Source organism: Apodemus sylvaticus, chromosome 2 (genome assembly GCF_947179515.1).
Source record: "Apodemus sylvaticus chromosome 2, mApoSyl1.1, whole genome shotgun sequence".
In the NCBI taxonomy this organism is placed as follows: Eukaryota; Metazoa; Chordata; class Mammalia; order Rodentia; family Muridae; genus Apodemus; species Apodemus sylvaticus.
The window spans coordinates 57,886,510-57,912,195 of NC_067473.1; the positions used below are offsets into that span (position 1 = coordinate 57,886,510).

General features: G+C 38.1%; 1 protein-coding gene across 2 annotated transcripts in view; it reads left to right on the plus strand.

Annotated features, from left to right (window-relative positions):
* Positions 1 to 25,686, plus strand: part of Exoc4 (exocyst complex component 4) — a 772,455-nt gene that overhangs the window by 611,722 nt on the left and 135,047 nt on the right. For both annotated transcript variants that reach the window (XM_052173402.1, XM_052173403.1), the window contains one exon: positions 7,289 to 7,444. In XM_052173402.1, coding sequence (XP_052029362.1) covers positions 7,289 to 7,444 — 156 coding nt within the window. The remainder of the gene's footprint in view (positions 1 to 7,288; positions 7,445 to 25,686) is intronic.

Genomic DNA, 25,686 nt, shown 5'->3' on the forward strand with positions numbered 1-25,686 from the left:
AAGGGAGCCACCAAAATGACCTCAGATTAATGAGTAATCTACATTAGTGTGAGAAGGCTTTTTTTTTTTTTTTTAAAGTTTCTGTTTAGTTTCTACATACCTTCCAGTTCCAGGTATCATGCTAAGTACTAAAAACAAAAACTGACAGGAAGTTTACTATGCTCAGAGCACCTATCCAGTTTGTGCTTCTAGTTTGTTTAAAAGAAAAAAGGAAGGAAGGAAGGAAGGAAGGAAGGAAGGAAGGAAGGAAGGAAGGAAGGAAGGAAGGAAGGAAGGAAGGAAGGAAGGAAGGAAGAAAAAAAAAGAAAGAAAGGAGTGAGAGTAAAACAAAACAAAATAAAACCGTAGTAAGGAGAGATCTTTATTCCCTGATGTACAGTTTGGATCACCTGAGAAACTTACATATTACACACTTCATGCTGCTCCTTGACCCAGGTTCTGATTTGGGTAGTCTTAGGTGTCTCCTGGGTGTCCATTTTTTTAATATTTTATTTATTTATTTTATATATATGATGAGTACACTGTAGCTGTCTTCACACATACCAGAAGAGGGCATCAGATCCCATTACAGATGGTTGTGAGCCACCATGTGGTTGCTGGGAATTGAACTCAGGAAGAGCAGTCAGTGCTCTTAACCACTGAGCCATCTCTCCAGCCCCTCATCCAGACTCTTACCCATCCTGGGTGTCCATTTTTTTATTTGTTTTGTTTTGTTTTAAGAGATCCCCTAAATAATTCTAGTGTTCAGTAAAGCCTGAAAACCTCTAGCATAGGGAGAGTTGGGGACACACACACACACTGTAAATAGCAAGGAAGGAACCAAAGTAAACTTTGATGAGTAAAAACATATAGAGAGGGTGTGGAAACAAGAAAAGGGGAAAAACAATACATTCCACTGAGTGGAAAGAAACAAAGAGGGAGGAAAGGACGTAACTGCTCCTAGGTATAGTGGAGGAGAAAGTTTATAGGTACATAGAGAGCACATCCAGAAGCAGAGACAGGGACATCTGGGAGAATCCAAGGTGGACCTGACAACACTGAGCTGTGCCATTTGTGCAGAGATCCAGGAGAAAGGGAAGAACAGGGAAGCCGGGTTAAGCAGCCAGGAGACCTAAAGGTACTAAGAGACCAAGTCACCAAAAAGGTTGGATTATATGTGGAAGAACAGCACAGGATGCTGGGCTAGAGAAATTTAGGGTGGGGGTGGAGTAGGCCAGCCAGGAGGACCCTGTAACAGAGACTGAGGAATGCAGGGAGAACCTGGGAACCAGTATCTGCTTTGGTGTCTTAAATGTGTACCTCAGCTTTTATTAGGTTTGAAGCCTAATATCCACTTTAAAATGTTGGAACTGTCCTTCTGGATAAAATATACAGCTAATATTCATAGAGTTGGAATCATGATCAAATAGGGACAAAGGAGCCATTGCTGAACAGGTAAATGTTCACACACTGCTATCTGTTTCTGTTCTGTAAAAGCAGGAGTCATTAAAGAGTTCTGAGGAAAGGACTCTTTCCTCATTGTATGTTAGTTTACAGAGATGACTCTTCTGGCATTATAAGCACGACTGATGGTCTCAGAACTCCAGGCAAGAAGCCCAGGTACCAATCACTGCCAAATCTACACGAGAAATGATTAGCATAAATGACAATTAATGGCAGTGAATTTGGAAAGGAAATGACTATTCAGAAGATCTCAAAGAGACAGAATTGACAGGATGTGGTCACTGTTAGTGATTAAGAAGACTATATTCCCTAATGAATTATAGGATGACTAGAATATGGGATGCAAGATGTTTACTGGGGAAGAGAGAAAAGGAAATGACTGAATTCCTTTTGATTCATTTTACTTTGAAATGCTGGTGAAAGTGTCCACTAAGAGCTCTCTAGTTAACCTTTCAAATATTAGAACAAGACTGAGAACTGATGCTTCCCTAGAGATGTGAATGTAGGAGTCATCAGTCTGGCCAGAAGACTAGATTGCCCAAGTGTGAAATTCACAGGCCTGTGGGACTCAGCTTGTAAGGTGTGGGCACAAGAGGGAAGCCATCACTTGGCTCCCAAGTGGGTTCAGGTGACAAGAGTAGAACCAGGGAGCACTGATGTAAAAAGAAAAAGCAGATGTAGTTTTCTACAAAAGAAAAGGGAAATTCAATATTACGAGCTTCCGAACAGTGACAGAGCCTTAAGATTAAGACATGCCCATAGAGCAGGTCAGCATCACTAGAATGCTGATTTGAGGACATTATTTCAGTTGTCTTAAGACTAAATGTTAACTACCTGTCAAAATGAATTGAATAGATTTCGGAAGCCATTTTCCTGTTCCTAACATACAAAATGGGAAAGAGTCTTCTTTAGCTTTAGTACTTCTAATATGGAGTAATTCTCCATATTCCCTGAATGAAGAAGTAATTAAACCACAAAAACACATAAAGACTGATGCTGAATGGACCAGGAAAGTGTCAGAACACAGGGAGAAGCACAAAAGGAAGAAATGGCACCAGGATCTACAACAACAAAAGGCTTTTGTTGGAGGCTTCTTCTGTACAAAGTTATACAAGGAATGGTTTCATCCATGAGTGCAGCCAGGAAACTCGGACTCTCGGGGCGATCATTTGCTGGAATGTTTTTAAAGAAGACAGTAGAGCTTTGGAAGATAGGAATTCTGGGTCAGGGAAGAAAAACATTTATGTATTATTTAGAAAACTAAAAGAAACTAAGCAAATGTGCCTTGGAGAGAAATATGTGAAATATAAAAAGAAAAAGCAGGAATAATGTAGAATTCTCAAGAGACTAAGTGGAGGGATAACTAGAAACAAATGAAGGTGAATTTGGATAATATTCAACATTATATATTTGGATATAACTGCTGAAGAGATCATTTTTAAGTGTGTAATATGTGCCCTACATGCTCTGTCAGATAGAAAGGATGTAAAGGTAAACAATGAGGATCTACAAGACATGTCTTAAATGATCACTAAGGTAAGTGGGGAGACGGAGCTGATCAGAAACACATTTTCAGATTGCCAAAGAACATTGAGGGCTTACCTCTAATGGAGTGTTATAAGTCTGAGGTGGCATCATACTATAAGACTTGAAAGTATAAGATTATCAAAGTCAGATTGTAGGAAACTGCAAGGAATAAAGGGAGAAGCAAGCCTAAGGGTCACGCATGACAGTCGTGTGAAAGGACGGTGAAGAAGACTGCTGTCTATAATTTATATCTTAGACTAGTTTCTCTCAGACAACATTTGCTTGAAGTGAGCTAGAAAAATTCTACCAATCACCCATAGTTCTCCTATTCTAGCTTAAAAAAACAACAACAACAACAAAAAAAAAAACAAACCAGGGCAGTATTGTTGCAGTATGAAACCTTGGTACTTAGGGTCAGGCTACAATGAGTGAAGATTTGTAGGCCTCATCCTTTCTTGTCTATGCATATTGAACTATCTGGTGAATTAAGGCACTTTTCTTATAAGTACAATTTGTATTTATTTGAAGATATATGATGTAATTCTTAGCACCTGAATATATCCTTGCCTGTGATGTGAGAAGCCTCCAGAGACTGGAGACTTGGTCATCATCAGAAGAAGGTCTAGTTCATTAACATTCCATAAGTAAATGTCACTTCTGTCAGGAAGTACTGCTGATGAGAATTTTTAGACCCTTAAAATCAGCTATGGTGGCAGAAATGTTGAGTAGAAAGATGGGCTTTTTAATTAAGTTGAAATTGAACATTTAAGGTGACTTTTCAGGTGTATTCTAGTAAGGGCAGCATTAATAGTGAACCCATGGGCCCTATTAAAGGACTAGAAGCCTGTCAACTCCAGGTCACTAGCCAAAGCCCGGAGGAGCTTGCTATAATCAAAGGTTTTCCCTGCCTGACATTTAGGACACAGGCTTTCTTTGTGATTGTGGTTAGCTTTGAATAGAGAAGTGTCCATCATACAAAAGCGACCTTCAAGAAGAACTGATGGTAGCACAAACTAAAACCATCAGAGGTCGGTGTATTGTAACACTTATGTCACCTTTCAGCTGCCACTGTTGTGTCATTCAGATAGCATTTTAAAAATACTGTTGTTCTACCTTTTGCTGTTTAAACATTTCTTTAAAAGCCCAACCAAACTCCTACACATTTGTGTTTACTATAAGCTACTAACAGTTATAAGATGGACATATTATAACCTTATGGTATAATGATAATATTGTGATAACATAATCGACTTATGTGTCCGACAAGTTGGAACTGAAATGAAATTAGGGACTGGCATTTCAGCCATGTATCCTATGAATGGACATTGCTGCTCTGATGCAGGTAGTGCACTGTGTTACGAGAGATGAGCATAACATTTTCTTCTTCTTCTTCTTCTTCTTCTTCTTCTTCTTCTTCTTCTTCTTCTTCTTCTTCTTCTTCCTCCTCCTCCTCCTCCTCCTCCTCCTCCTCCTCCTCCTCCTCCTCCTCCTCCTCCTCCTTCTTCTCCTCCTCCTCCTCCTTCTCCTCCTTCTTTTTCTTATCAGGGTTTTTGTTTGTTTTAATTTTAATCCAGGTCATACAGTTTCTAAAAAGAGGAACACCTGTAAACCATGCCTTGAGTCCAAGAGAAGAGACTATAAGGGATTGGTTTTGGGAGTCCTTGTAAATACACAAATCCATGGATGCTGAAGACCTTTATATAAAATTGGCTACTTGCATGTCACCTATATACATAGTTCCACATATTTTAGATAAAATTATATTATCTAATATAAACACTATGTAAATAGATGTACATCTATTGTTTATGGAATAGTGACAAGAAAAAAATTCTGTTATTGTTCAGTACAGTTGCATCTATGGTCAGCATGCCCACATAGTATACACCAGCAACAGTACAGTATTTTCTTTAAACACTTACAGGTTAGTTTTATAAGGCATTATCTTCATTAAAATGCTTCTCATTATACCTTAATATAATAAAGTGTATTAAAATACTGTTTTAAAGATTTGACTAGGGCTGGAGAGATGGCTCAGTGGCTAAGAGCATTGACTACTCTTCCAGAGGTCCCAGGTTCAATTCCCAATGACCACATAGTGGCTCAAAACCATCTGTAATGGGATCCAGTGCACTCTTCTGGTATATCTGAAGACAGCTACAGTATACTCATATAAATAAAATAGATACATCTTTAAAAAGAAAAAAGGATTTGATTAGAGCTGGGTGTATGGTTCTCAACTGCAGTCCTAGCATTCAACAGGCTGATGTAGACCTATTGAATGAGTTTAAAACTTGCACTTCATAGCAACTTCAAGGCCAACCCTGTGTCCAAAAGCTGGGGTGAAAAGAATTATTTTGTTTGTTTGTTTGTTTGTTTGTTTTGGTCTTTGAGACAGAGTTTTTCCAAGTAGCCCTGGCTGTCATGAAACTCTTGCGATAAACCTGAGAGGCCAAATCTACTCCATCTTGAGATGGGCCTCCATTTTATTTTATTTTATTTTTTATTTTTTTGTACTTTTTATTTTTTATTATATTCAACACAATATATATTTTTATGCCAATCATAAAAATGATGGACATGTAATTAAATGAACATAAAAAGATAAAGTCTATTTGTTTGTTTGTTTTATTTTTAGTAGAGCTTAAAATATTGGCTCTTACTGTGGTACTACCCCACAATAAGAACAAGTTTTAAACACTGGGAGTTCATTGTAATATGGTTGTACTTCAATGTCCCTCACATCACCAAAGGGTTTTACCTCCATAGTAGCTAAGCTAAGACTTGACAGTTCTGCTATGCCAAGGAATGAATTGCAGGCATGATTATTTGGATACAGATTTCCTGCTATGGTCAAAGCTATTTGACTTGAGTGATTGTCATTATTCTCAGCCCACAGGGAACTGGTTACATTCATTTAAGAAATGGTGTGTGTATTAAGATGGTCAATCCATGAAGTCATTCATCAACTGTTTCAATGAACAATGGTTCTGCTTGGAGGGTAGCACAGACATTAGGTGAGGGTAAGATTCTGGTTCATTGGCTGTGATGATTTTGAAAAGCATTCATCTCAGAAAAAGAGTAACTTATAAGGTCATCTTCTTCAAAATTAATACAATAGTTATAAATATCAAACAAAACATTTAGTCTCATTCTTTGTTGTTCTCTTACAAGCCATCTCCCAAATTAATTATTTATGTTCTTTTGGCTGTATAAATAATTTTGAAATATGTAAGCTGTTCTTAAAATGGTAGTATAGTATAAAAACATCAAATAAACAATCCTACTTATAGAGAGGCTGAGATTGGAGAAGCACGATTTCAAGGCCATTATGTGGTACACAGCAAGACACTGTCACATACAAATAAGCAGAAAGTGTATATGGATTGTACAATATTGGACATATCTTTCCAGTTACCAAATTAGAGAGACCTCTTGGTGACAGCCAACAAATTTCTAATTCCTCATATTTTTGAATTTCAATCAATTAGGATATGTTAATATTAATTTTCATATTGAGATATTAAGGAAAAGTGATTGTTACTTCCTGTTATTTTGTTGTTAGAGGTGGAATTATGTTTGTGTGGGTTTTTTGAAAGATCCCTTTCTTGCTTTTTATAGGGTGTAGTCCCCATCCTTGTGTTAGTGTTTTCCATTTATTATCCTTTGTAGGGCTAGATTTGTGGAAAGATATTATATGTTCTTATGCTTGCCTCCCGCTATCTGGTTATCTCTAGTGCTTCCTTCCCTCGCTATATCTGACTGGATCCTGTCCTTCTTATCATCCTGGTTGTGTCAGAACTCCTCAGAATCAAGCTGTCTCTGTTATCCTGTGATTCTGGGATCCTGTGATCCTGAGATCCTGGTTGCATCCACGCTCCTGGGAGTCAAGCTGCCTCTGGGACCCTGAGATCCTGGTGTGACCAAGCTCCTGGGATCCTGGGACTATAAAAGTGCCTGGCAGTGGAGCTTCCTCTGGGTGTTGTGGGACTGAATGAGGAGTTTTCACCCAAGGTCTTCTCAAGGCACCAGCTCAGACAGACCAGAAGGAACCTGTGCTACTGGTCTGGTGGAGTTCCTGCATGCCTGGGTCCCGCTGGTTCCAGTAACTCCCAGTGTTGGGACAGATGTTGTGTCCTCCTCACCTCTGATCCTATGATCCTAGGCATGTTAAAGAGCCTGGGAGTAGAATTTCCTCTGGGTGTTGTGGGACTGGCTGCTGTGTTTGAACCCTGCATACATCTTCTTATGCAGCAAAAGATGAAACCACTCAGTGTATATGATGCTAACAAGTCCATTTCTCTGTGGCTCTTTTCAGGGGCATTGTCCAGTCAGAAGAGAAACTTGTCATCAGTGCATCTTGGGCAAAAGATGATGATATCAGCAGACTCTTGAAATCGCTGCCAAACTGGACTAACATGGCTCAGCCTAAACAGCTAAGGCCTAAGAGAGAGGAGGAAGAAGACTTCATAAGGTAAATGACTACTTTCTAATCTCTGCTAGACAGAGGGAGGAAAGCCCCATGTATGCAACAAATTCTTTCTCAAATGAAATGGTGAATCTAAAGTTCAAATTACTTGAACTTGAAAAGTCCAACACACACACCTTCTTTCCCATCCAAGTGTGCCTTGGGCTCAAAAGTCAGCAAGTTAGGCTTATGAATCAATCTGAACCATTGACAACTTGGCCTAAGATGTCTCAGATTATACAGGTACAATACAATCATTTCATTCATTCAGCAAAGTTTTACTGAACCTGTTCTTAACAAACCTATAGTAAGATAAACTTGTGCTCAGAGTATGTCTGTCATAGCACTCCAGGCATGGTCTATAACCTCCACGTTCATTCACACAGACTGTATTGTTCCCACTGTTTTCTGTTTGTTTTAACAAAAGTAAGGTCTCTCTTTTAACTTTACCACTCAGCATTTGGCTTTGTACAATGTCTTTATTTAAGCCATGGAATCTGATGAAGCTGCAATTTTTTTTTTTTTTTTTTACATCTGGCTTGCAACAGTAAACTATTTTCATTTGTGTAACTGTAGATTAGTGTAAAATCTGTTTTATCACATTAAAATTAGGTTCATTCATACTGTCTTTTGTTTATGCAAATGAAGAAATAGATGGTACAATAAAATAAAAGCACTTTTTAAAAGCAAAGACCAAGAGCTGGGTTAGTGAATCATAACTGAAATCCAGCACTCAGGAAATAGAGGAGAGGTCAGGAATTCATTACCTTTTAGTGTATAGTGAGTTCAATGATTGTCTGACCATATGACCCAGAGTCAAAAAGGCAAAAGAGAGGAAAAAGTGGAGGAGGACGAGGAGGAGGAAGAGGAGAAGGAAGGAAGGAAGGAAGGAAGGACGGAAGGAAGGAAGGAAGGAAGGAAGGAAGGAAGGAAGGAAGGAAGGAAGGAAGGAAGGAAGGAAGACCAAAAATAAGAATAAATAATTTTTAATATAATTGCCATTGTCTTCACTTTCAATTTATGATCAAACACTAGGCTCATCTCTGACAGAATGTAGATTGAAACTCTAAATAATGTGGTAGTTTGTGAGAATGTGCCCACATATACTCAGGTATTTGAATACATGGTCCCCAGTTGGTGACCTTGTTTGCAGAGGTTTAGAAGGAAGGTGCAGCCTGGGAGTAGGCTTTAAGAGCTCATCACCTTGCCCCACTTTCAGTTCACTCTCTCTGCATCATGTTTACAGTTTCCTACTGCCCTTCTCTGCCATTATGGAGTCTCCTTCTAGAACCGTAGCCAAAACTTTCCATGTGTTGCTTTTGGTCATATTTTTAATCACAGAAAGTAACTCATACAAATATTAACTATTCACTGTTTATAAAGCTAAGTGTACTCACATTCTACATGACTTATTTTCTCTGAGAGTAGATAAAATTTTCTTGATCTTAGCTCTCACATAGTTATAACTGAAAAGTTGTAGGACAGGAAGTGTTGGGTGAGATATGTATCCTTTTCTGTTTGGCATATGTTAGGACTTGAATTGCTGGGTAATAGTCTGTACAAATTTCGATGGTTCACTTTAACCAGTTTTCTAAGGTATTCTGAAAGAGCTATAAACAATGGCCCAACCATTAAGAACACAAACTGATCTTGCAGAGTACCTAAGTTCCCTGAACCAGTAACTCCAGTTCCAGAGAATCTGACATCTTCTGGCCTCTTCAGGCAGCTACATCCATACATAGCTACACACAGAATATACACATGCACTTAACTTAAAATCTCTTTAAAAAGTTTAAAAAAAAAAAACAGGCTGGAAAGATGGCTCCGTGGTTAAGAACACTTACTGCTCTTCCAGAGGTACTGAGTTCAATTCCCAGCAAACGCATGGTGACTCACAACCATCTGTAATAGGATCTGATGCCCTCTTTTAGGGTGTCTGAAGACAGCCACAGTATACTCATATAGATAAATCTTTTTTTTGTTGTTTTTTTGTTTGTTTGTTTTTTTGGAATATCACTATTTATATCAACCGCCATCCAGTGCAAACCTCATGCCCAGTAGTTGCTGGCTGACACAAAATGGACTCCATATTTTTTGTGTTATTGTTTTGTTTTTATCTTATTGGGTTTTTTTTTTGCTTGTTTTGACTATTTATTTATTTATTTATTTATTTATTTATTTATTTATTTGAGAGAGAATATGACGTTGTATGTGTAGGAATCTGGGAAGGAGGAGTTGTAGGAGGAGAAAAATATGATTAAGATATATAAATATTAAAGTAAATTTTAAAAAGGTAAGAGGAAGAGGGCTTATGGGACTTTGGGGGAGAGGGGAACCGGGAAAGGGAAAATCACTTGGAATGTAAACAGAATATAGAAAATAAAAAATTATAAAAAAATAAAATGTTTTGTTTTAGTATATAGAAATGTTTTTTACTAATTAAAGAATATAAATTTTAAAACTGCTATTAAACTTGTGTCTTTTCTTTCTTCCTTTTTATTTTTTAATTTTTTTTATTTTCTATATTCTTTGTTTACATTTCAAATGATTTTTCCTTTCCCAGTACCCCCCTCCCCATAAGTCCCATAATCCCTCTTCCCTCTGCCTGTTCCCCAATCAACCCCCTCCCAATTCTCTGTCCTGGCAATCCCCTACAAAGCTGCATCAAGCCTTTCCAGGACCAGGGCCCTCTCCTTCCTTCTTCTTGGGAATGATTTGATATGTGAGTTGTGTCTTGGGTATTCAGAGCTTCTGGGTTAATATCCACTTATCAGTGACTGCATTCCATGTGTGTTCTTTTGTGATTGGGTTACCTCACTTAATATGTTATTTTCCAGTTCCAACCATTTGCCTAAGAATTTCATGAATTCATTGTGGATACAGAAAATGTGGTATATTTGCACACTGGAATACTACTCAGCAATTAAAATAAATCTCTTTAAAAAGAAAGTTTTAAAAGAGAGGAAGGAAGGAAGGAAGGAAGGAAAAGAAGGAAGGCAGGCAAGCTAGGAATAGAAGTTCCATCCTCTCAGTGGTCTCTCAGAGTTCCTGTTGGCCTGTGTGTCATGAAGGCTGTATATCTTCCATCTGTCAGTCAACTGTTCCTGCATGTGTGCCGAGGTAATTTGATGGCACTTAGTGTGCATTTCTCTCAGATGATGCTGAGGGATTTCTTTTGCATTTTAATATATGTATTGGTCTTAGTCCTTTTTTTTTCAAATCTAATAATAAATTTTAATGTGTGTGTGTGTGTGTGTGTGTGTGTGTTTAGGGGTCGGTTTCCTAGTGATGTATAGGAGTATACCAAATTGTCACTCCTTTGTCATAGATAAACCAGTCTTCTCCCACTTTTCAGCTTGCCTCTTTACTCACTCAGTGCTGTCTCTCACTGAAGAGATTGTCTATAATAATAAGTGCAGTCTGTTGTTTATTTCATGGGTACAGCATTTTGTGGAAGTACATTTGCTTACACAAAAGTCACAGAGGGATGCTCCTTGAAACCCTTGATGTAGTGGTTCCTCAGCATCTTTTTTAAAAACTTAATTTTTAATCTTATTCTCCTGTAACCTAAACCTTCCTCAACTGAAATTATGTTCTCATGACTTTAGCAATGCAAAATATCCTCATATCTCCCACCACAAGAGAGAATGAATGATTGAAGGATTGATTAGAGCTTAAGTAGATATAGTCAACTGACCTTAATACAGAAAGCAAGCCCCTAGGTGCTATTCTGTTACAGAATTACTGTCAAATCACCATTTTCCCACATTCTCAAGTGGTCTGAGTAAGCACATTCCTCCTTATTACATATATCAGTTAACTATGTTATCAGCCTCAGTAGTTGAATTACAAGCAATTTCTAGTTGATAACTTCTTATGCACTGATATTTTAGGTTACTTCAAATGAGCAACTGTCTTCTCATTGTTTCTCAGCTTATTTTTACATAAGAACTTCATTGTAATATATGCTTACAAGAATATTGCTAGTCAGCTGGATTAGTTACCTTCCGAAGCTCAGTGTAAAAGGAAACTGTTCTATTCCAGAAAAGAGAATGCTGCACCAGGAAAGGAGTCCCCTGCCCTTTACCCCCCTCCCCCACACCACCTTAGATTTAGAATTAGGGATCTAGCTTTCTTTACTCTTGTTTTGATCATTCAGTCAGACTAGTCTTCATATTAAACTCAAAGGAAAATCAGATTATACAAATATTTCCTCATTTTTGTTCCAATGAAATATATATGATTGTGCCCATTTAACTAGATCAAATTCTCCAGTGTCCTCCAAAGATCTACCATAAGAAGGAACCCATTCTGCATCATAGCTTAGTTTTTCATAAATTTGGTCATAGTGTCTGCTTTGTTTTATTGGATTTTATGGCTGAAAGACTTGTCCATGGTTTTGCATGTGAGCATAGTTTGACAAGCAGATTATATTAACCCTGTTGTGAGAGAAAACAATTTCAGGTGTGTTTTATTTAGATGTGACTAGTTCTTTCCTTTTAACCTGTCCCATTCTTTTTCTAAATGTTGAAACCATGTAAGTAAGAGAGAGATCCTTCACTGATACTCCAGCAAACCAGACTTGACAGAGGGCCAGATTTAGCACATTGAGTACCATAAAGCACTGCATGAGCAAAAAAGATTGGAAAGTTACTCTCCTTCTATAATTAGTTTTTAAAGCTCAGAAGACTATTTGGTGAACAGATGAATATAGAATCCATTGTCCTTTGCATTGAGTAAAGGCTATGCTCTCTTCATTATTAAATAAGGCCCTTTTCTAGTCTTGTTTTTTACCTGAAAAAAAAAATAAGATGTATTATTTCCTGGTTTAGCTTTGAATAGACAGAGAAAAAAAAACTAGGTCAAGCTAGGGTTTTAATAGAAAGGGGGTAAAAAGCTAATACCTTTTGTTCCCAAAGAGCTAAAAGCAGGCTCTCTAGCCCATTGTCTTTGTGCCTGTCATGATGTGTGTGTGTGTTTGTGTCTGTGTCTGTGTGTCTGTGTGTCTATGTGTCTGTGTCTATGTGTCTGTGTATTTGTGTGTCTGTGTGTGTCTGTAAACATCCTTTGAGATAATATCTATCTATCCACTGATTAAGAGTCTGCTTTTGGGTGAGTGTTATTAACAAAAGGAGGAGAGTGTTGAAGTAAAAGAAATAGTGCTGGGATGTGTAGGAGTTAGGAGATCAGCAGTGATCATGAGCAGACCCCAAGACCTGCTACTCTTTTCATTTATGGCTCTTGTATTTTACAGAACAACAGTCATTCCTCTAGAACCAGTTCTGAAAGCTTTAGTGTGGCAGACCACCAATCTCTGAGTCATCAAGGGATAAAGGTCAAATAATAAATGTGAAACCTACAGATTAGTCTTGAATTATAGCAGACTGGTGATAGATTATAAGCAGTCATTCTCTAGACCAATAATATAATGAAAACAGTAAGTGTTGACAGTGTTATCATTCCCACACAACCAATGAGGAAACAGAACCTTCTTCACAACACAGCCATTAAGTGACAGGGCTGGGCTTTAAACCTAGATAGACTGTCCCTCAGAGCCACCACACTGTGGTCATCCATGCTAAAATTGTGTCAAGAATGTACATTTTGGGACTTTTGATTTTCTTTCTCCTTTTCATTGATTATTGTAATCTCAACTGATGGAGCTTTTTTTTTTTTTTGTAAATATCACAGGCATGTATTATGATGCCACTTTGACTCTATTTTTTATTGTGTCTTATTTAATATATTGCATTTTTGCGGGTTCTCTTTATTCCAATAGCAAGTTTTTAAACAGTCTGTACCCAGATGTGTCTGGAAGGAATGGTGTATTAAATCCAGTACTATTTTTTAAAACTGTTTCTTATATATTCCTCTTAGTAATCTGTCTGTTCAAAGCAAAGAAAATAGAAATGGCCATTGTTGGTAAGGGAAGGAAGATGCAAAGAAGATAAAATAAAAAAGAAAGAAAAAAGAAAAAGGAAATTAATTGCTTGCACTTGGGGTAGAGGATAGTATGGTTCTGAGTAGGACAGAGAAACTTAAGGAGAGCCATTACTTTTGTCTTTTTAGTGACTTATTGTCTAGATGCTAACCTTCCACACATCATCTGCAGGATCAGGTGACTGGCTCATTCACTGTCAGCTTCTTTCTCTTTAATTGTGCTATGAATTATGGAAGCAACGTGATTAAATCGCAGGAAAATACTATTTCAGCACTCAGTGGTTGACTATAATGATTTCTAAGTTTTTATTCAGTTTGAGGTCTACACTATTGTTTAATTTAAAGAGACAGAACAAAAGCAGAGAGTTGGTTGGCACTTTTTGTCTTCCTTCTGTGGAATCCTCAAAGCACACAGTGTATCCTTAATAACTGTTAATGAATGAGAAGTCAGCTCATCTTCAAATAAGCAGCACACAGTACAGAGCTGGGGAACGCCACCAACAGGGGCGTAGTGCTTCCCCTCTGGAAGGTCACGGGACTGGGTTCTGACCCTCAGCCCTGGCTGCCTTAACGAGTCTGCTTTGTTCTCTTTGGTTTTGGTTTTTCTTCAGTTCTTTCTTAGCCCTAATAGGTTTCTTCACGAGGCTCAGGCTAGACAATTACAAAAGAAGCAAAGTTAGAAATATATTCATAGATAGAAACAATAGGAATAAAGTGGAGCATTAACAATCCTCCGAGAACTTGCACTTGAAATCTAAAAGGGCCCCAATATAATGTAAGCAACAGCTGTTGAAAGGTCTCCATGAACTGCCGCTGCTGTGAGGACCTCTAATAAATCTGAAGGAGCAATGTGGTGATACAGTGGGGAAGACTTCAGCTAGCTCTAACAAATGTTCTGTAGAATGCAGGCACTTATCGCCCTATCTCTAGATGCTTAATATGACTGTTAAAATGCAATTAGAAAAGGAAAGATGAATCAGACTCATGAATATATTAAGGAAGTGCAAGGGTAGAAATGCGTTGCTAAATTTTTTTTATCCCTCAATTAAACAAGATGAAGGTCATGGATAGATAGGGGACACAGTCAAACAACTCAGGGTAAGAAGCGGATTTAAGTCTAAAAATTAAACAAAAGAGACAGGTCATTAACTAGAGACTCAGCTACAAACATCAATGTTTGACGAATTCAGAGCTCTATTCCTTATATTAAAACTCCTGTTAGCGAAAAACTATCAATAAGTGAAAAATAAAACAAAAACTCCAATGTAGGTTCAAAATGTTAGCTTTTCTAGACAATTGTTGAGAATCATAATCTCATTTTAAAAGCACTATTTTATATATTGTATGTTTGTGTAATTTCAGGTGAAAATCTTTAGTATTTTCCAGTTAGGTATGAATTTAACACTCTTTCTTTTTCTCTCATTTGAAGTGTTAATAACAGATTTTAAAAGCTGACCTTCTGATACAGTCTCGGGCATGGCTGGGGGTGGGATGCCTGCCCTGGGGGCTGAGCAGCTTGCCTGCAGGTTGAGTTTCCCCGCCAGGTGATGAAGGGCCACTAGCATGCCTGCCTCTTCTTGTCTTTCACTACTAGTCCTCGGGCTCTCAGCTTGCCAGACTCTCACCCTCAGTGTTGGTCATCCCAGCTTTCCCACTTGGCATGGCCCCCAATCATCCCAAGAATAAGCAGACAGTCAGGGTGTCACTGGTGTGAGCAGTGTACAGATTCTTTCTAGTGTGATGAGTGGTGTTATCAAAGGAAAAGTGACATAAACCCACAAAACACAAAACTCTGAGATATTAGGGAGGGAACAAGATATAACTGGGACCCAACCAGATCAGCTTTTCTAATGTCTAAAGTCAGTACACCATTAGCAGTTTGAACAGATTGTTTAGTAACAAATCTAATCCCTGTAAGAATTGGAAAAATAATGTTGCAACCATTGTATGTGAGCTTTTCTGGTACGCAGAACTAAAGCTTGGGGAGGAGTGAGACAAGAGGCCAGTGTACATTATGATAGCCATGATAACTTACTTTATGTTAAATTTTTTACGTGCTTAAATATTTTCCTCATACACCCTTAATCACTGCTACAATTTACTGCCAGTTCACTGATTCTCCACAATTATCCTCACTCTGACATTTGGATCCATTCATCTTCACTTTCCTCCCAGTTTCATGGTAGCTCTGTGGTCTCTGTGGTCTCACTCAGCCACAGACAGTCTTTCTCCACCTCTCTCATCCTTTCCTCTGTCTATTCTGAATGTTGTTCAGAGTACTGAACCCCTAGTTATCCTTGCTCCAATCAATGATGACCAGAGGGGGAAAATCACAACTGTCAATACAGTGTAATCCGCCAAGGAGGGTGTGCACCACCGCATCAGCATCTGTTTGTAAACCTGTACTCATTTTCTCTAGTTGAAAGTCATGGCATTCATAGCAGCCCTATTTATAATAGCCAGAAGCTGGAAAGAATCCAGATGTCCCTCAATGGAGGAATGGATACAGAAAATGTGGTATATTTACACGATGGAATACTACTCAGCAATTAAAAACAATGAATTCATGAAATTCTTAGGCAAATGGAATGTTGGTAGACATGATCTGGAATGATCATGAAATGGAATGATCTGGAAAATATCATCCTAAGTGAGGTAACCCAATTACAGAAGAACACACATGGAATACAGTCACTGATAAGTGGATATTAGCTCAGAAACTCTGAATACCCAAGACACAATTCACATACCAAATGACTCCCTAGAAGTAGGAAGGAGAGAGAGGTCCCGGATCCTGGAAAGGCTTGTTCCAGCATTGTAGGGGAACACCAGGACAGAGAAGTAAGAGGGGGTTGATAGGAGAATGGGCAGAGGGAAGAGGGCTTAGGGAACTTATGGGGAGGGGGAACTGGGAAAGGGAAAATCATTTAGAATGTAAACATAGAATAGAATATAGAAAATAAAAAATTATAATAAAAAAACAAAAATAAAAAGTATAAAAAAAAAGAAAGCCATGGCATATTATGTTCAACTCACAATAAGTGATTATTGATTATTTTAATTCTGTTCTGACAAAGTTCTAAGGCTTACAGCATGTTATTGTCTGAAGACTGATACTATCTGTATGAGTGAGTGACATATAATATCTCCTGGCAGAAAACCCATGTGACATGTGGCTCTCTATAACTAAAGAAACAAGATGGAGTCCACTGCTTATGCATAGTGTTTCTCATCCATGAAAGAAACACTGAGACCAGGCTCAATTGGGGTGCTTAGCTTAGAAAAGAAAGTTTAAAATCATTCTTGTTCCAAGATGGTGGACATCATGAATGCACTTGTATTGCATTTGTATTGCAGGTTGAGCCAGTGCATTAAAGTAACATACTGTTCACAGTTAGATATTTGCTTATTGGGACCTGAGTCCATCTTCAGGAAAGTTATTAGTCTACCTATGGATGCATCCATGTATCCTGCCACTTGGTACCAAAAGTCAGATATAGAAAACGTGGAGTTAGACCTGAGCTGAGCCTGTGATCCTGCCCTACCCTGCTCTGTCCTCAAATCCTACCATTCATGAGTCAACCAACATATGTACCAACAACATGTAGGCTGGTGTTTGGCTTTTCCCCCAATGGTTATGGTTATATGTATTTATTCATTTAAACTAGCACATCAGAGGGAGGACAGTTAAAGGGGGATTTTAAAAACACGAATTCAGAGCCTGGAGTATAGCTCAGTAGATAGCACGCATAAAATAACTAGGCATGGTGGTGCGCACTTGTGACTTCATCGCTCAGGAGGTAGAGGCAGGAGAGTTGGCTACATAGAAGTTTGAGACTAACAAGAGACACATGAACCTGTGTCTTAAAAGAAGAAGAAAAAGTAAATGCACACATTTAAAAATGCAAGGTATCAGATACTCAGATGAAGACAGCAGGGGAGCTGATTTGTGGTATGGCGCTATACTTGATGATACTCTACAGTGCTGGGGACGTTTGCTGCAAGCATAGATTATAGAGCCCTTGACTATCTCTCAACTATGAGATAGTAAATGTGCTTAATCTCTTAAATATATAATAAAATTTTTGAAAAATTTTACAAATAACCATAGATGGACTATTTCAGTACAGTACTGTTTATGTTTTCCATGTGTAGTTTATAATAGAGTACTCCTTACAGAAAAAAGTAACCTCATGTATTGTGACTGTTTTATCAAATTCTGAGCACAACTTACTACTCTTTGGTACTGCTTAGGGCTCTAGCTTCAATGTGTTTACATGCACAGCACATTTTTTGTAAAGATTCATCACTTTATTTTATGCACCAAAGGATCTTCTTTATAAAGTTACCTCATTTAAAAAAAAAAAATGGTTGGTTCTTTGATGGTTCCTATGTTCCATTGAAATCTCCAGTTCAACACTTTTACAAAAAAACAGAAACTACCTAGAGTAGGTTTTGAAGCCATCCAGTTCTGAGATCAAATCAGGGTTCAGCACTTTAACCAGAGTCCTTAGTGTGATCACTGCTTTTGCATTGTTGGCTGAGTGACACACGTTTATACTGACTATACAACAAATGTGAGAGGAAGGTTATTGAAAACTCAGGTTTCTGTCTTCATCCATTGCTTGCTCTGGAGAGTGGGAAGTGGAGTAATCGTCCAGGTCAGAGGGCTGCTGACATAACCATCTCTATTGCACTTTGGCAATTTTCAATGGGAAATGTGGTCAGGGTCCCACTTTTGTAGTCCCAGCATTTGGATGTAGAGGACTGCCATGGGTTAAGGCCAGTATTGTCTGCATAGCCTATTCCTGCCCAGCCAGGGTTACATAGTGAGACCCTGTGTCAAAAAATAAAATTGAAAATTAGCCAGAAAATTTAAAAGTAACTCTATTGCATATATTGTTATTAATATAGGCCAAAGAACAAAAGTTGCAATGCTGTGGAAGAAAATAGCAGCTTAAAATAAAGCTAATTACAGAGAACTTTTACAGAATTCCTTGCATAGAAATTCTCCAGGGCTGAGTCAAATAGGAATAAGGATTTTTAACCTAATGCATCTCCCATAATAATACACTTGAACTTATCAAAAAGTTACCTACCCTGACCTGTGATTAAGATCACAGCCTCTAATTGGAAACCAACTCTTTGAACTTAGTCTTTTGCTGCCAACCTCCTCCATAAAAGACGCTGCTTTTGTGTCCTCTGGATAGTGAGCCCACATGGTGGTAAGGCTGCCCTTAGCACAGTAGTATCTGAACCTTTACCCCAGAATTTAGTAATCCGGACCTTTTTTCCTCTGGAAAATCTCAGTTGTATACAATAGTTTCTCTGTGCTCATCTCTAATAAGAACACAACACATAAACCACCCTAGCATGCTTGTACAAAGGCAAAAAGAAAGCCCTAGGGAAGAAAGTATGCATGTGTGTCATCATGGATTGAACCTGTCAAGGCATTTCCCACAATTACCATGACAGCATCAAGGGGGGGGGGTGTTTTGTTTTATCTCTTTGTCTAAAAGAAACTGTGTATGAGAATTCTGTTTATGTTAGTAATATTGAGATTTTTAACTTAGGACAACATTAACTTCTCACCATATATACAAATTATATCTAGTATAAAACCGTCATTTCCGGAAGGTCAGCACTCTGGTTAGAAACGTAGATCTCTTGCAAGGGATTCTTCCAGGGAGCATGAGACTGCTGTACCCAGGAGCTCTTTGGGGTGAGGTAGAAGAGACACCTATGAAAACCATAGCAATTGCTTCTGTGTCGTCCTCTTAAGTTTTCCCTTGATCTTCAGCCTTCTTATTGTTGTTGTTATTGTTGTTGTTGTTGTTGTTGCTTTTGGATAACAAAACCAAAGATCAATGGAGAACCCTTATGGAAACACATCTCTCTCCCAGAGCATAGCCATAAAAGGTTCTCCTCATCTGAGGACCATGTAGTTACTTGGTGTATCACATAATCCAGAATAATCTCCTCTTCAGCCTTCTTAATCTCATCTGTAAATATCTTTGTCCTAGTTTGCTTTTTTTGTTTTTGTTTTGTTTGTTTATTGGCTAACACCATGACCAAAAGCAATTTGGATGAAAGGTCTATTGTATCATATATACCATGGAGGTTAAGTCCATGACTGAAGAAAGTCAGAGCAAGAGCTAAAGCAAGACAGGAACCTGGAGACAAGAACTAAAGCAGAGGCCGTGGATGAACACTGCTAGGAAAGTGAAATCTTCAAGGCTTGCTCAGCATGCTTTCTTCTTATTTTTAATTTTTAAATTTTTTTTATTTTCTATATTCTTTGTTTACATTCCGAATGCTTTCCGGTTCCCCCCTCCCCATCAGTCTCACAAACCACCTCCCAGGACCACCTTCCCAGAAGCATACTATATGCAATGGGCTGAGCCCTTCCATAGCAATCATTCATAAAGAGAATCCCCCTATAGGCTTGTAGTCTCTTAGGGACATTTTTACAGTGGATGTTCCTTCTTCCCAGATGACTCTTTTATGTGATGTTTTTTACAAATCTTCCATTGGAAGGAATATATTCATAATCTTTGAAGTTAGGACATGATCTTCGTTTAATGACCATTATGCATTCATACTTATAGTCTACATCAGTGCTTCTCCACCTTTCTAATACAGAGGCCCTTTAATACCCTTCTTCGTTGTAGTGACTATCAACCATAAAATTATTTTTGTTGCTACGTCATAATTGTAATTTTGTTACTGTTATAAATCATAATGTAAATATCTGGCTTTCCATTGCTCTTAGGCAGCCCCTGCAAATTGGCGTCATTTAACTCCCAAAACGATAACAACCACAGGTTGAGAACCATTGGTGTATAATTATACTTCCCCACTCATTCTCCAAACACTGTCACCTCTGTCATTTTAAATCCATGATCTGGTCAAAAATCACCCATTTAGTTTCCATTAACCTGCCACACATCAGCTCCTGTTATACATGCAGTGGATTCCTTGGATGAGAATACAGGCCGGAGGGTTTATTTTTCTAACAGTTGCTTTGCAACAGTCTTCTGCATGAACAATTCAGATGATCATTTAGGCTTCCCACTGTGTCACCACACCTGAAGTCCAGCTGTGCTGTGTGACAGCCATTTGGTTAAGGTGGTGACTAGCAGGTCTCACCTTTGAAAAGATGCTCTTAACTCCCAGTGGTTATTAATTATATGAATTATATGAGACATCAAGACTCTAGGTTTTCCTCTTTCCTAACAAACATTCACCAATAGTTTCTACAGCCATCAATAACATTTGTGTGAAACAGCACTAAGATTCTCCTGTGAAGAACATGTTCTCTTCTGCCCTTCCCTTTCTTTCCTGTCCTCTCTCTCACTCATACACTTACTATACTATAGGAATGCATTCCTTTCATTTCATTGCATTATTACCAGGATTTTCTTCTCAGTTATGTTTTTACTTTAATATGTACAGTGAAATACAGCTAATCTTAGTGTTCACTTTGATGAGTTTTGACAAATTTAGTCTCTATCTCTGTCTCTCAGACACACACACACACACACACACACACACGACCTTTACTCCAAAGAGTTGTAAAACTCATCCATTATTCCAAGAAAGGTTCTTTGCCCCTTTCCACATTGAAAGCATCCACAGTTCTGATATCTTCTCCATAGATAGTTTGGCCTAACTAGATTGCTAGAATTTCCTGTGAGTAGACTTATTCTGAGCACACGCTTTGTCTTCTGTTTCCCTCCTCTTGTTTCACTTCCGGCTTGAGCTTCTTCCATGTCAATGTTTGTCAGAACACAGTCCAGTTATAGAGTCATATGAGGAGAGTTCTGAAAGCTTGTGAGAACGCTCCCAGAAAACAAGACAGTTTTGACCTCAATTTCTTAAAAACATGGAATTGTTCTTGGAAAGTGTTTTCACACTCCTCCCAGGTAGAGTAGATAGGAGTTTACTTCAGATTACTCATTACTGCTTGCTGTGGTTACTCAGTTGTGCCTATTATGGGGAAACATGTTTTTGCCATGTATGGTTTGTCCTTGTGATTGTATAACACTTTAACTCATGAGAACTTGACTCATGTAACCTTTCTTAACCCTCATAGTATAAATTGTCTGAGGCTCTGAATAAAGTTGGTGTACTGGCTGGTTCTGTGTCAACTTGACACAGGCTGGTGTTATCACAGAGAAAGGAGCTTCAGGTGAGGAAGTGCCTCCATGAGATCCAGCTGTAAGGCATTTTCTCAATTAGTGATCAAGGGGAGAGGGCCCATTGTGGGCGGTGCCATCCTTGGGCTGGTAGTCTTGGGTTCTGTAAGAAAACAAGCTGAGCAAGGCAGAGGAAGCAAGCCAGTAAGTAACATCCCTCCATGGCCTCTGCATCAGCTCCTGCTTCCTGACCTGCTTGAGTTCCAGCCCTGACTTCCTTTGGTGACCAACAGCAATGTCGAAAGTGTAAGCTAGTTAAACCCTTTCCTCCCCAACTTGCTTCTTGGTCATGATGTTTGTGCAGGAATAGAAACCCTGACTAAGACAAATTGACTATTGAATGTCACTTTAGTCTGCCTCATTTACCATTCTGCTTCCTGCTCCCAGGTTTCTCTGCCTCTAGAGTAGTAACAATTTTTCTCATTAGTGCTTTATATTTATGGTTGACTTGTATTCTATTGTATGGGTAGACCATAGGTTTTTTTTCCCCACAGACTTCTATTAAAAAGTTTTGATTATGTCCAGTCTTAGTCCCTTATAACTAAAACTTCTATTAATGATGCTATCTTGCTCATTAATTCTTATAAAAATCTCTCTTTATGTGTCTTTATTCTTTTGGATAATCACATGGAAGAAGAGTGGCTGGATCATGGAATCAGTACATATTTTAATATTATATGAAATTGCCCAGAGCCCTCATTGCTTCACTTTCTTGTCCATATCTTGCCTGTTTTTATTTGCTGTAAGAGTTTGCATAAAACTAGTATTATTTTTTTAAATGCTTGTTAAGATTCTATAATGAAGCCATCTGTTCTTTTTCCCTTTTGAGAACCTTTAGTTATTATTTTGGTCTCTTCAATATGCATGGATATGTGTATATTTATAGATCCTATTATTTTTTAATCCCTTTTGTAAATTAAACATTTCAAAGAATTTATTCACTTCTTTGATCTAAGTTACTACAGTCAAGGACTTGGGACAGGTTTGAATATTCCCATGTATCCCTTTAATGTCTGTAGGATCTGTGGTAATAGCCCCCACTTAAATTCTGATATTAGTAGTATGTGTTCTCTCACTTTTTTATTCATCAGTTTATTTAGGGCAAAGGCTGTCCATCTCTTTGTAGAATAGCATACATACTTAGCATTTTTGGCTTTGTAAGCCATGTAGTTTCATTTTCATCTGCTTTCCTCTGCTATTGTAGTATGGATACAACCATAGTACACAACACACAGATAAGGAGAGAAGCTGTGTTCCAGTAATACTTTATTTACATATTTAGGCAGTGAGTGTGGCTGCACTGTGGACGTTAATAACCAAGCTCCATTTATCACCAAGCATTTATGAAGCTCTGAGGTTTCTTAATTTTATCCATTTTTACCAAGAACCTTTTTGTTGTTTCATTAACTTTACTGATTAGATTTGTCATTCTGTAGCTGTTGCTTTCACCTAACTTTGGGTTACTTTATTCTTTGTATGGCACTGTAAGTACCTAAGGGTCAAAGCTGGCATCACTGATCCTGTCCTCCTCCTCCTTCTCCTCCTTCTTTTTCTGATATGGGCATTTACAGATTTAGATTCCTCTCTATAAGTTCTGCTTTAGCTGTGCCCCACAAATGTTGACATATCGCATTTTCTTTATCCTCCATTTCAAAGTATTTTCTCTTTCCCTGATGATTTTCTTTGTGAGCTGAGACTACTTAGATACTGTCCATAAATTTCAAATGTGCAGAGATATCCCAGATATATTTTGTTATTGATTCATAATGTGGTCTCTTATGGTCAGATGATATACTCTGAAACAAACTCAATTCTTTTAATTTACTATACTTATCATAATGGCCCTGAATGTCCTCTGACTGTGTCACTCTTCGAGGTATTATTGTAGTGGATGTATGTTTATGCTTCCCTACTTTGATGATATATTCTATACTAATTAAGAGATGTATGTATGGATACTCACATACATATGTATGTAGAAAGATGTGTGTGTGTGTGTGTGTGTGTGTGTATTTGCTTGCACTGTCATCTAGGTAATGTCACCAGTTGGATAAGCTGGCATGGCTATTCCTTGTTTGCCTTCTCTCAGGAATCACAGTTTGTGTTGCCTCTTGTTCAACTCTTATCAGCCATTTAATTATTTCTTCCATTTGTAGATGTACCATGACAAGGGAGCTAAGGCAATACCATTTCCTCTTTATGGCTAAAGCAAAGTCATTATTGTTTTTACTCTTTTGGGGAGAAGGATGTCAAATCATCTGAAATAAAGACAAGGAGAATGTTGTTATCACAAATAATTAGCTATCACAAAAATGCAGATTAAAACTGCTGTTCCCACAAGACCATTACTGTAATGTTAAAGGCCAGATAATAACAATTGTTAACAATGACATGGGAATTTGAACCCTTAAACCATCTCTCAAAGGTTAAAGTTTGTATTATCATCCAGTCCAGCAAGTCCACTTTTAGGTATGTGCACCAAGACAAGTGAATATAGATCTACACAAAATGTATGTAAGACAGTGTCATAGCTGCACATGTAGACACAAGCCTGTAATCCCAGCTACTCTATAGGCTGAGGCAAGAGAATCCTAAAGCAAGTTCAGACCCTGGGAAACCTTTTGCTGCACCCTTGGATCAACTAAGAGTAAGATAGGGCTGCAGAATGGATACTTGCCTAACAACACAAAGGCCTGAGTAAATCATCTGTGCTAAGGCAGGGAAGAAAGGTCCAGACATACATCTCTCCAATCTCAGCACTCAGGAGGCAAATGCAAGAGAAGTGTGAGTTGCAGGCCAGCCTCAGCTACATAGCAAGAGTCTGTCAAAGAGAGAGAAGGAGAAGGAGAGGGAGTGGGAAGAGAGGAGGGGGGCAGGAAAGAGAAAGAAAGTTGTGTACAGAAACGTTTTTAGCAGCATCATAACTACTTAAAGTGGGAAACCAACCACGTAAATCCACATGCTGAATAGATGAATTGATATATCAGATAATACATTCTTATTTGCTAATGTGCAATATCAAAGTACTGCTACATCCTTCAATATGGATGAATCCTGAAAATATGCAAAATGAAAGGAAAATAGTAAGCCTGGATATGAGTAGAAATTATACGTGAATCTCTAAAATGAGAAAATCCGTAAAGATAGAACTAAATTTTTAGTTGCTTAAAGGGACTTAAGTATGGGTTTTAACATGTACAAAACATCATAAATCACTAAGTCTAGGTCTCTGAGTCCAGTAAACATGCTGACTTAAAGGCACAAAGGGACAAGTGGGCATCCCTACCCATCCCTGCTCCACTGCAGCCATGGTGAATTACTGGCTTATTATCCCCAAATGAATAGAATCCCACAGAGCCTGTTATTTCTTTAACTGAAAAAATAAAATAAAATGAGTATTTATTTCTCAGTCTCTAACAAAATGCAAGAAAAGAAAAGCGTTTGGTGTTTACCCATATATAACTTGATTCCAAAGAATACACCAAGGACCTAACATATCCTGTCCCCCTCCCAACACCCTGTTCAATCTCTGTGCACTGCATAGCCTGATCTAGCCACTCAAAAGTAGTGTGTGTGTGTGTGTGTGTGTGTGAGAGAGAGAGAGAGAGAGAGAGAGAGAGAGAGAGAGAGAGAGAGAGAGAAAGAAAGAAAGAAAGAAAGAAAGAAAGAAAGAAAGAAAGAAAGAAAGAAAGAGAGAGACAGAGACAGAGACAGAGAGACAGACCAGGCAAATGTGCATGTGAAAGCCATAGGTTGATGTCAAGTATCTTCCCTAATTATACTGAGATGATTTTAGAAAAACAAATTTTGAAAACCTGATTAAAGAACCATCAGGGATATTCTATCCCCATCATTTTTGACAAGGACAAATTAGAAGTTTAAGAAGGCTGAAGGTTTTGTAGTTGTAAAGAGCAGAAGTGTGAAAATGGAAGTGTCATTGTCACATCTTATAAGAACCAGTCAGTATTTTTAGGAATCCGGGCCGGTGATCTGGTCTGCTATAACTTTCATCAGTTTAATCTCTTCCAGATAATTCCTCAGTGATTTTTAATGGTTCATATTAAAATGTTTCACTTTCTTTATCTATACAGCAGAACCAACCAATCAACT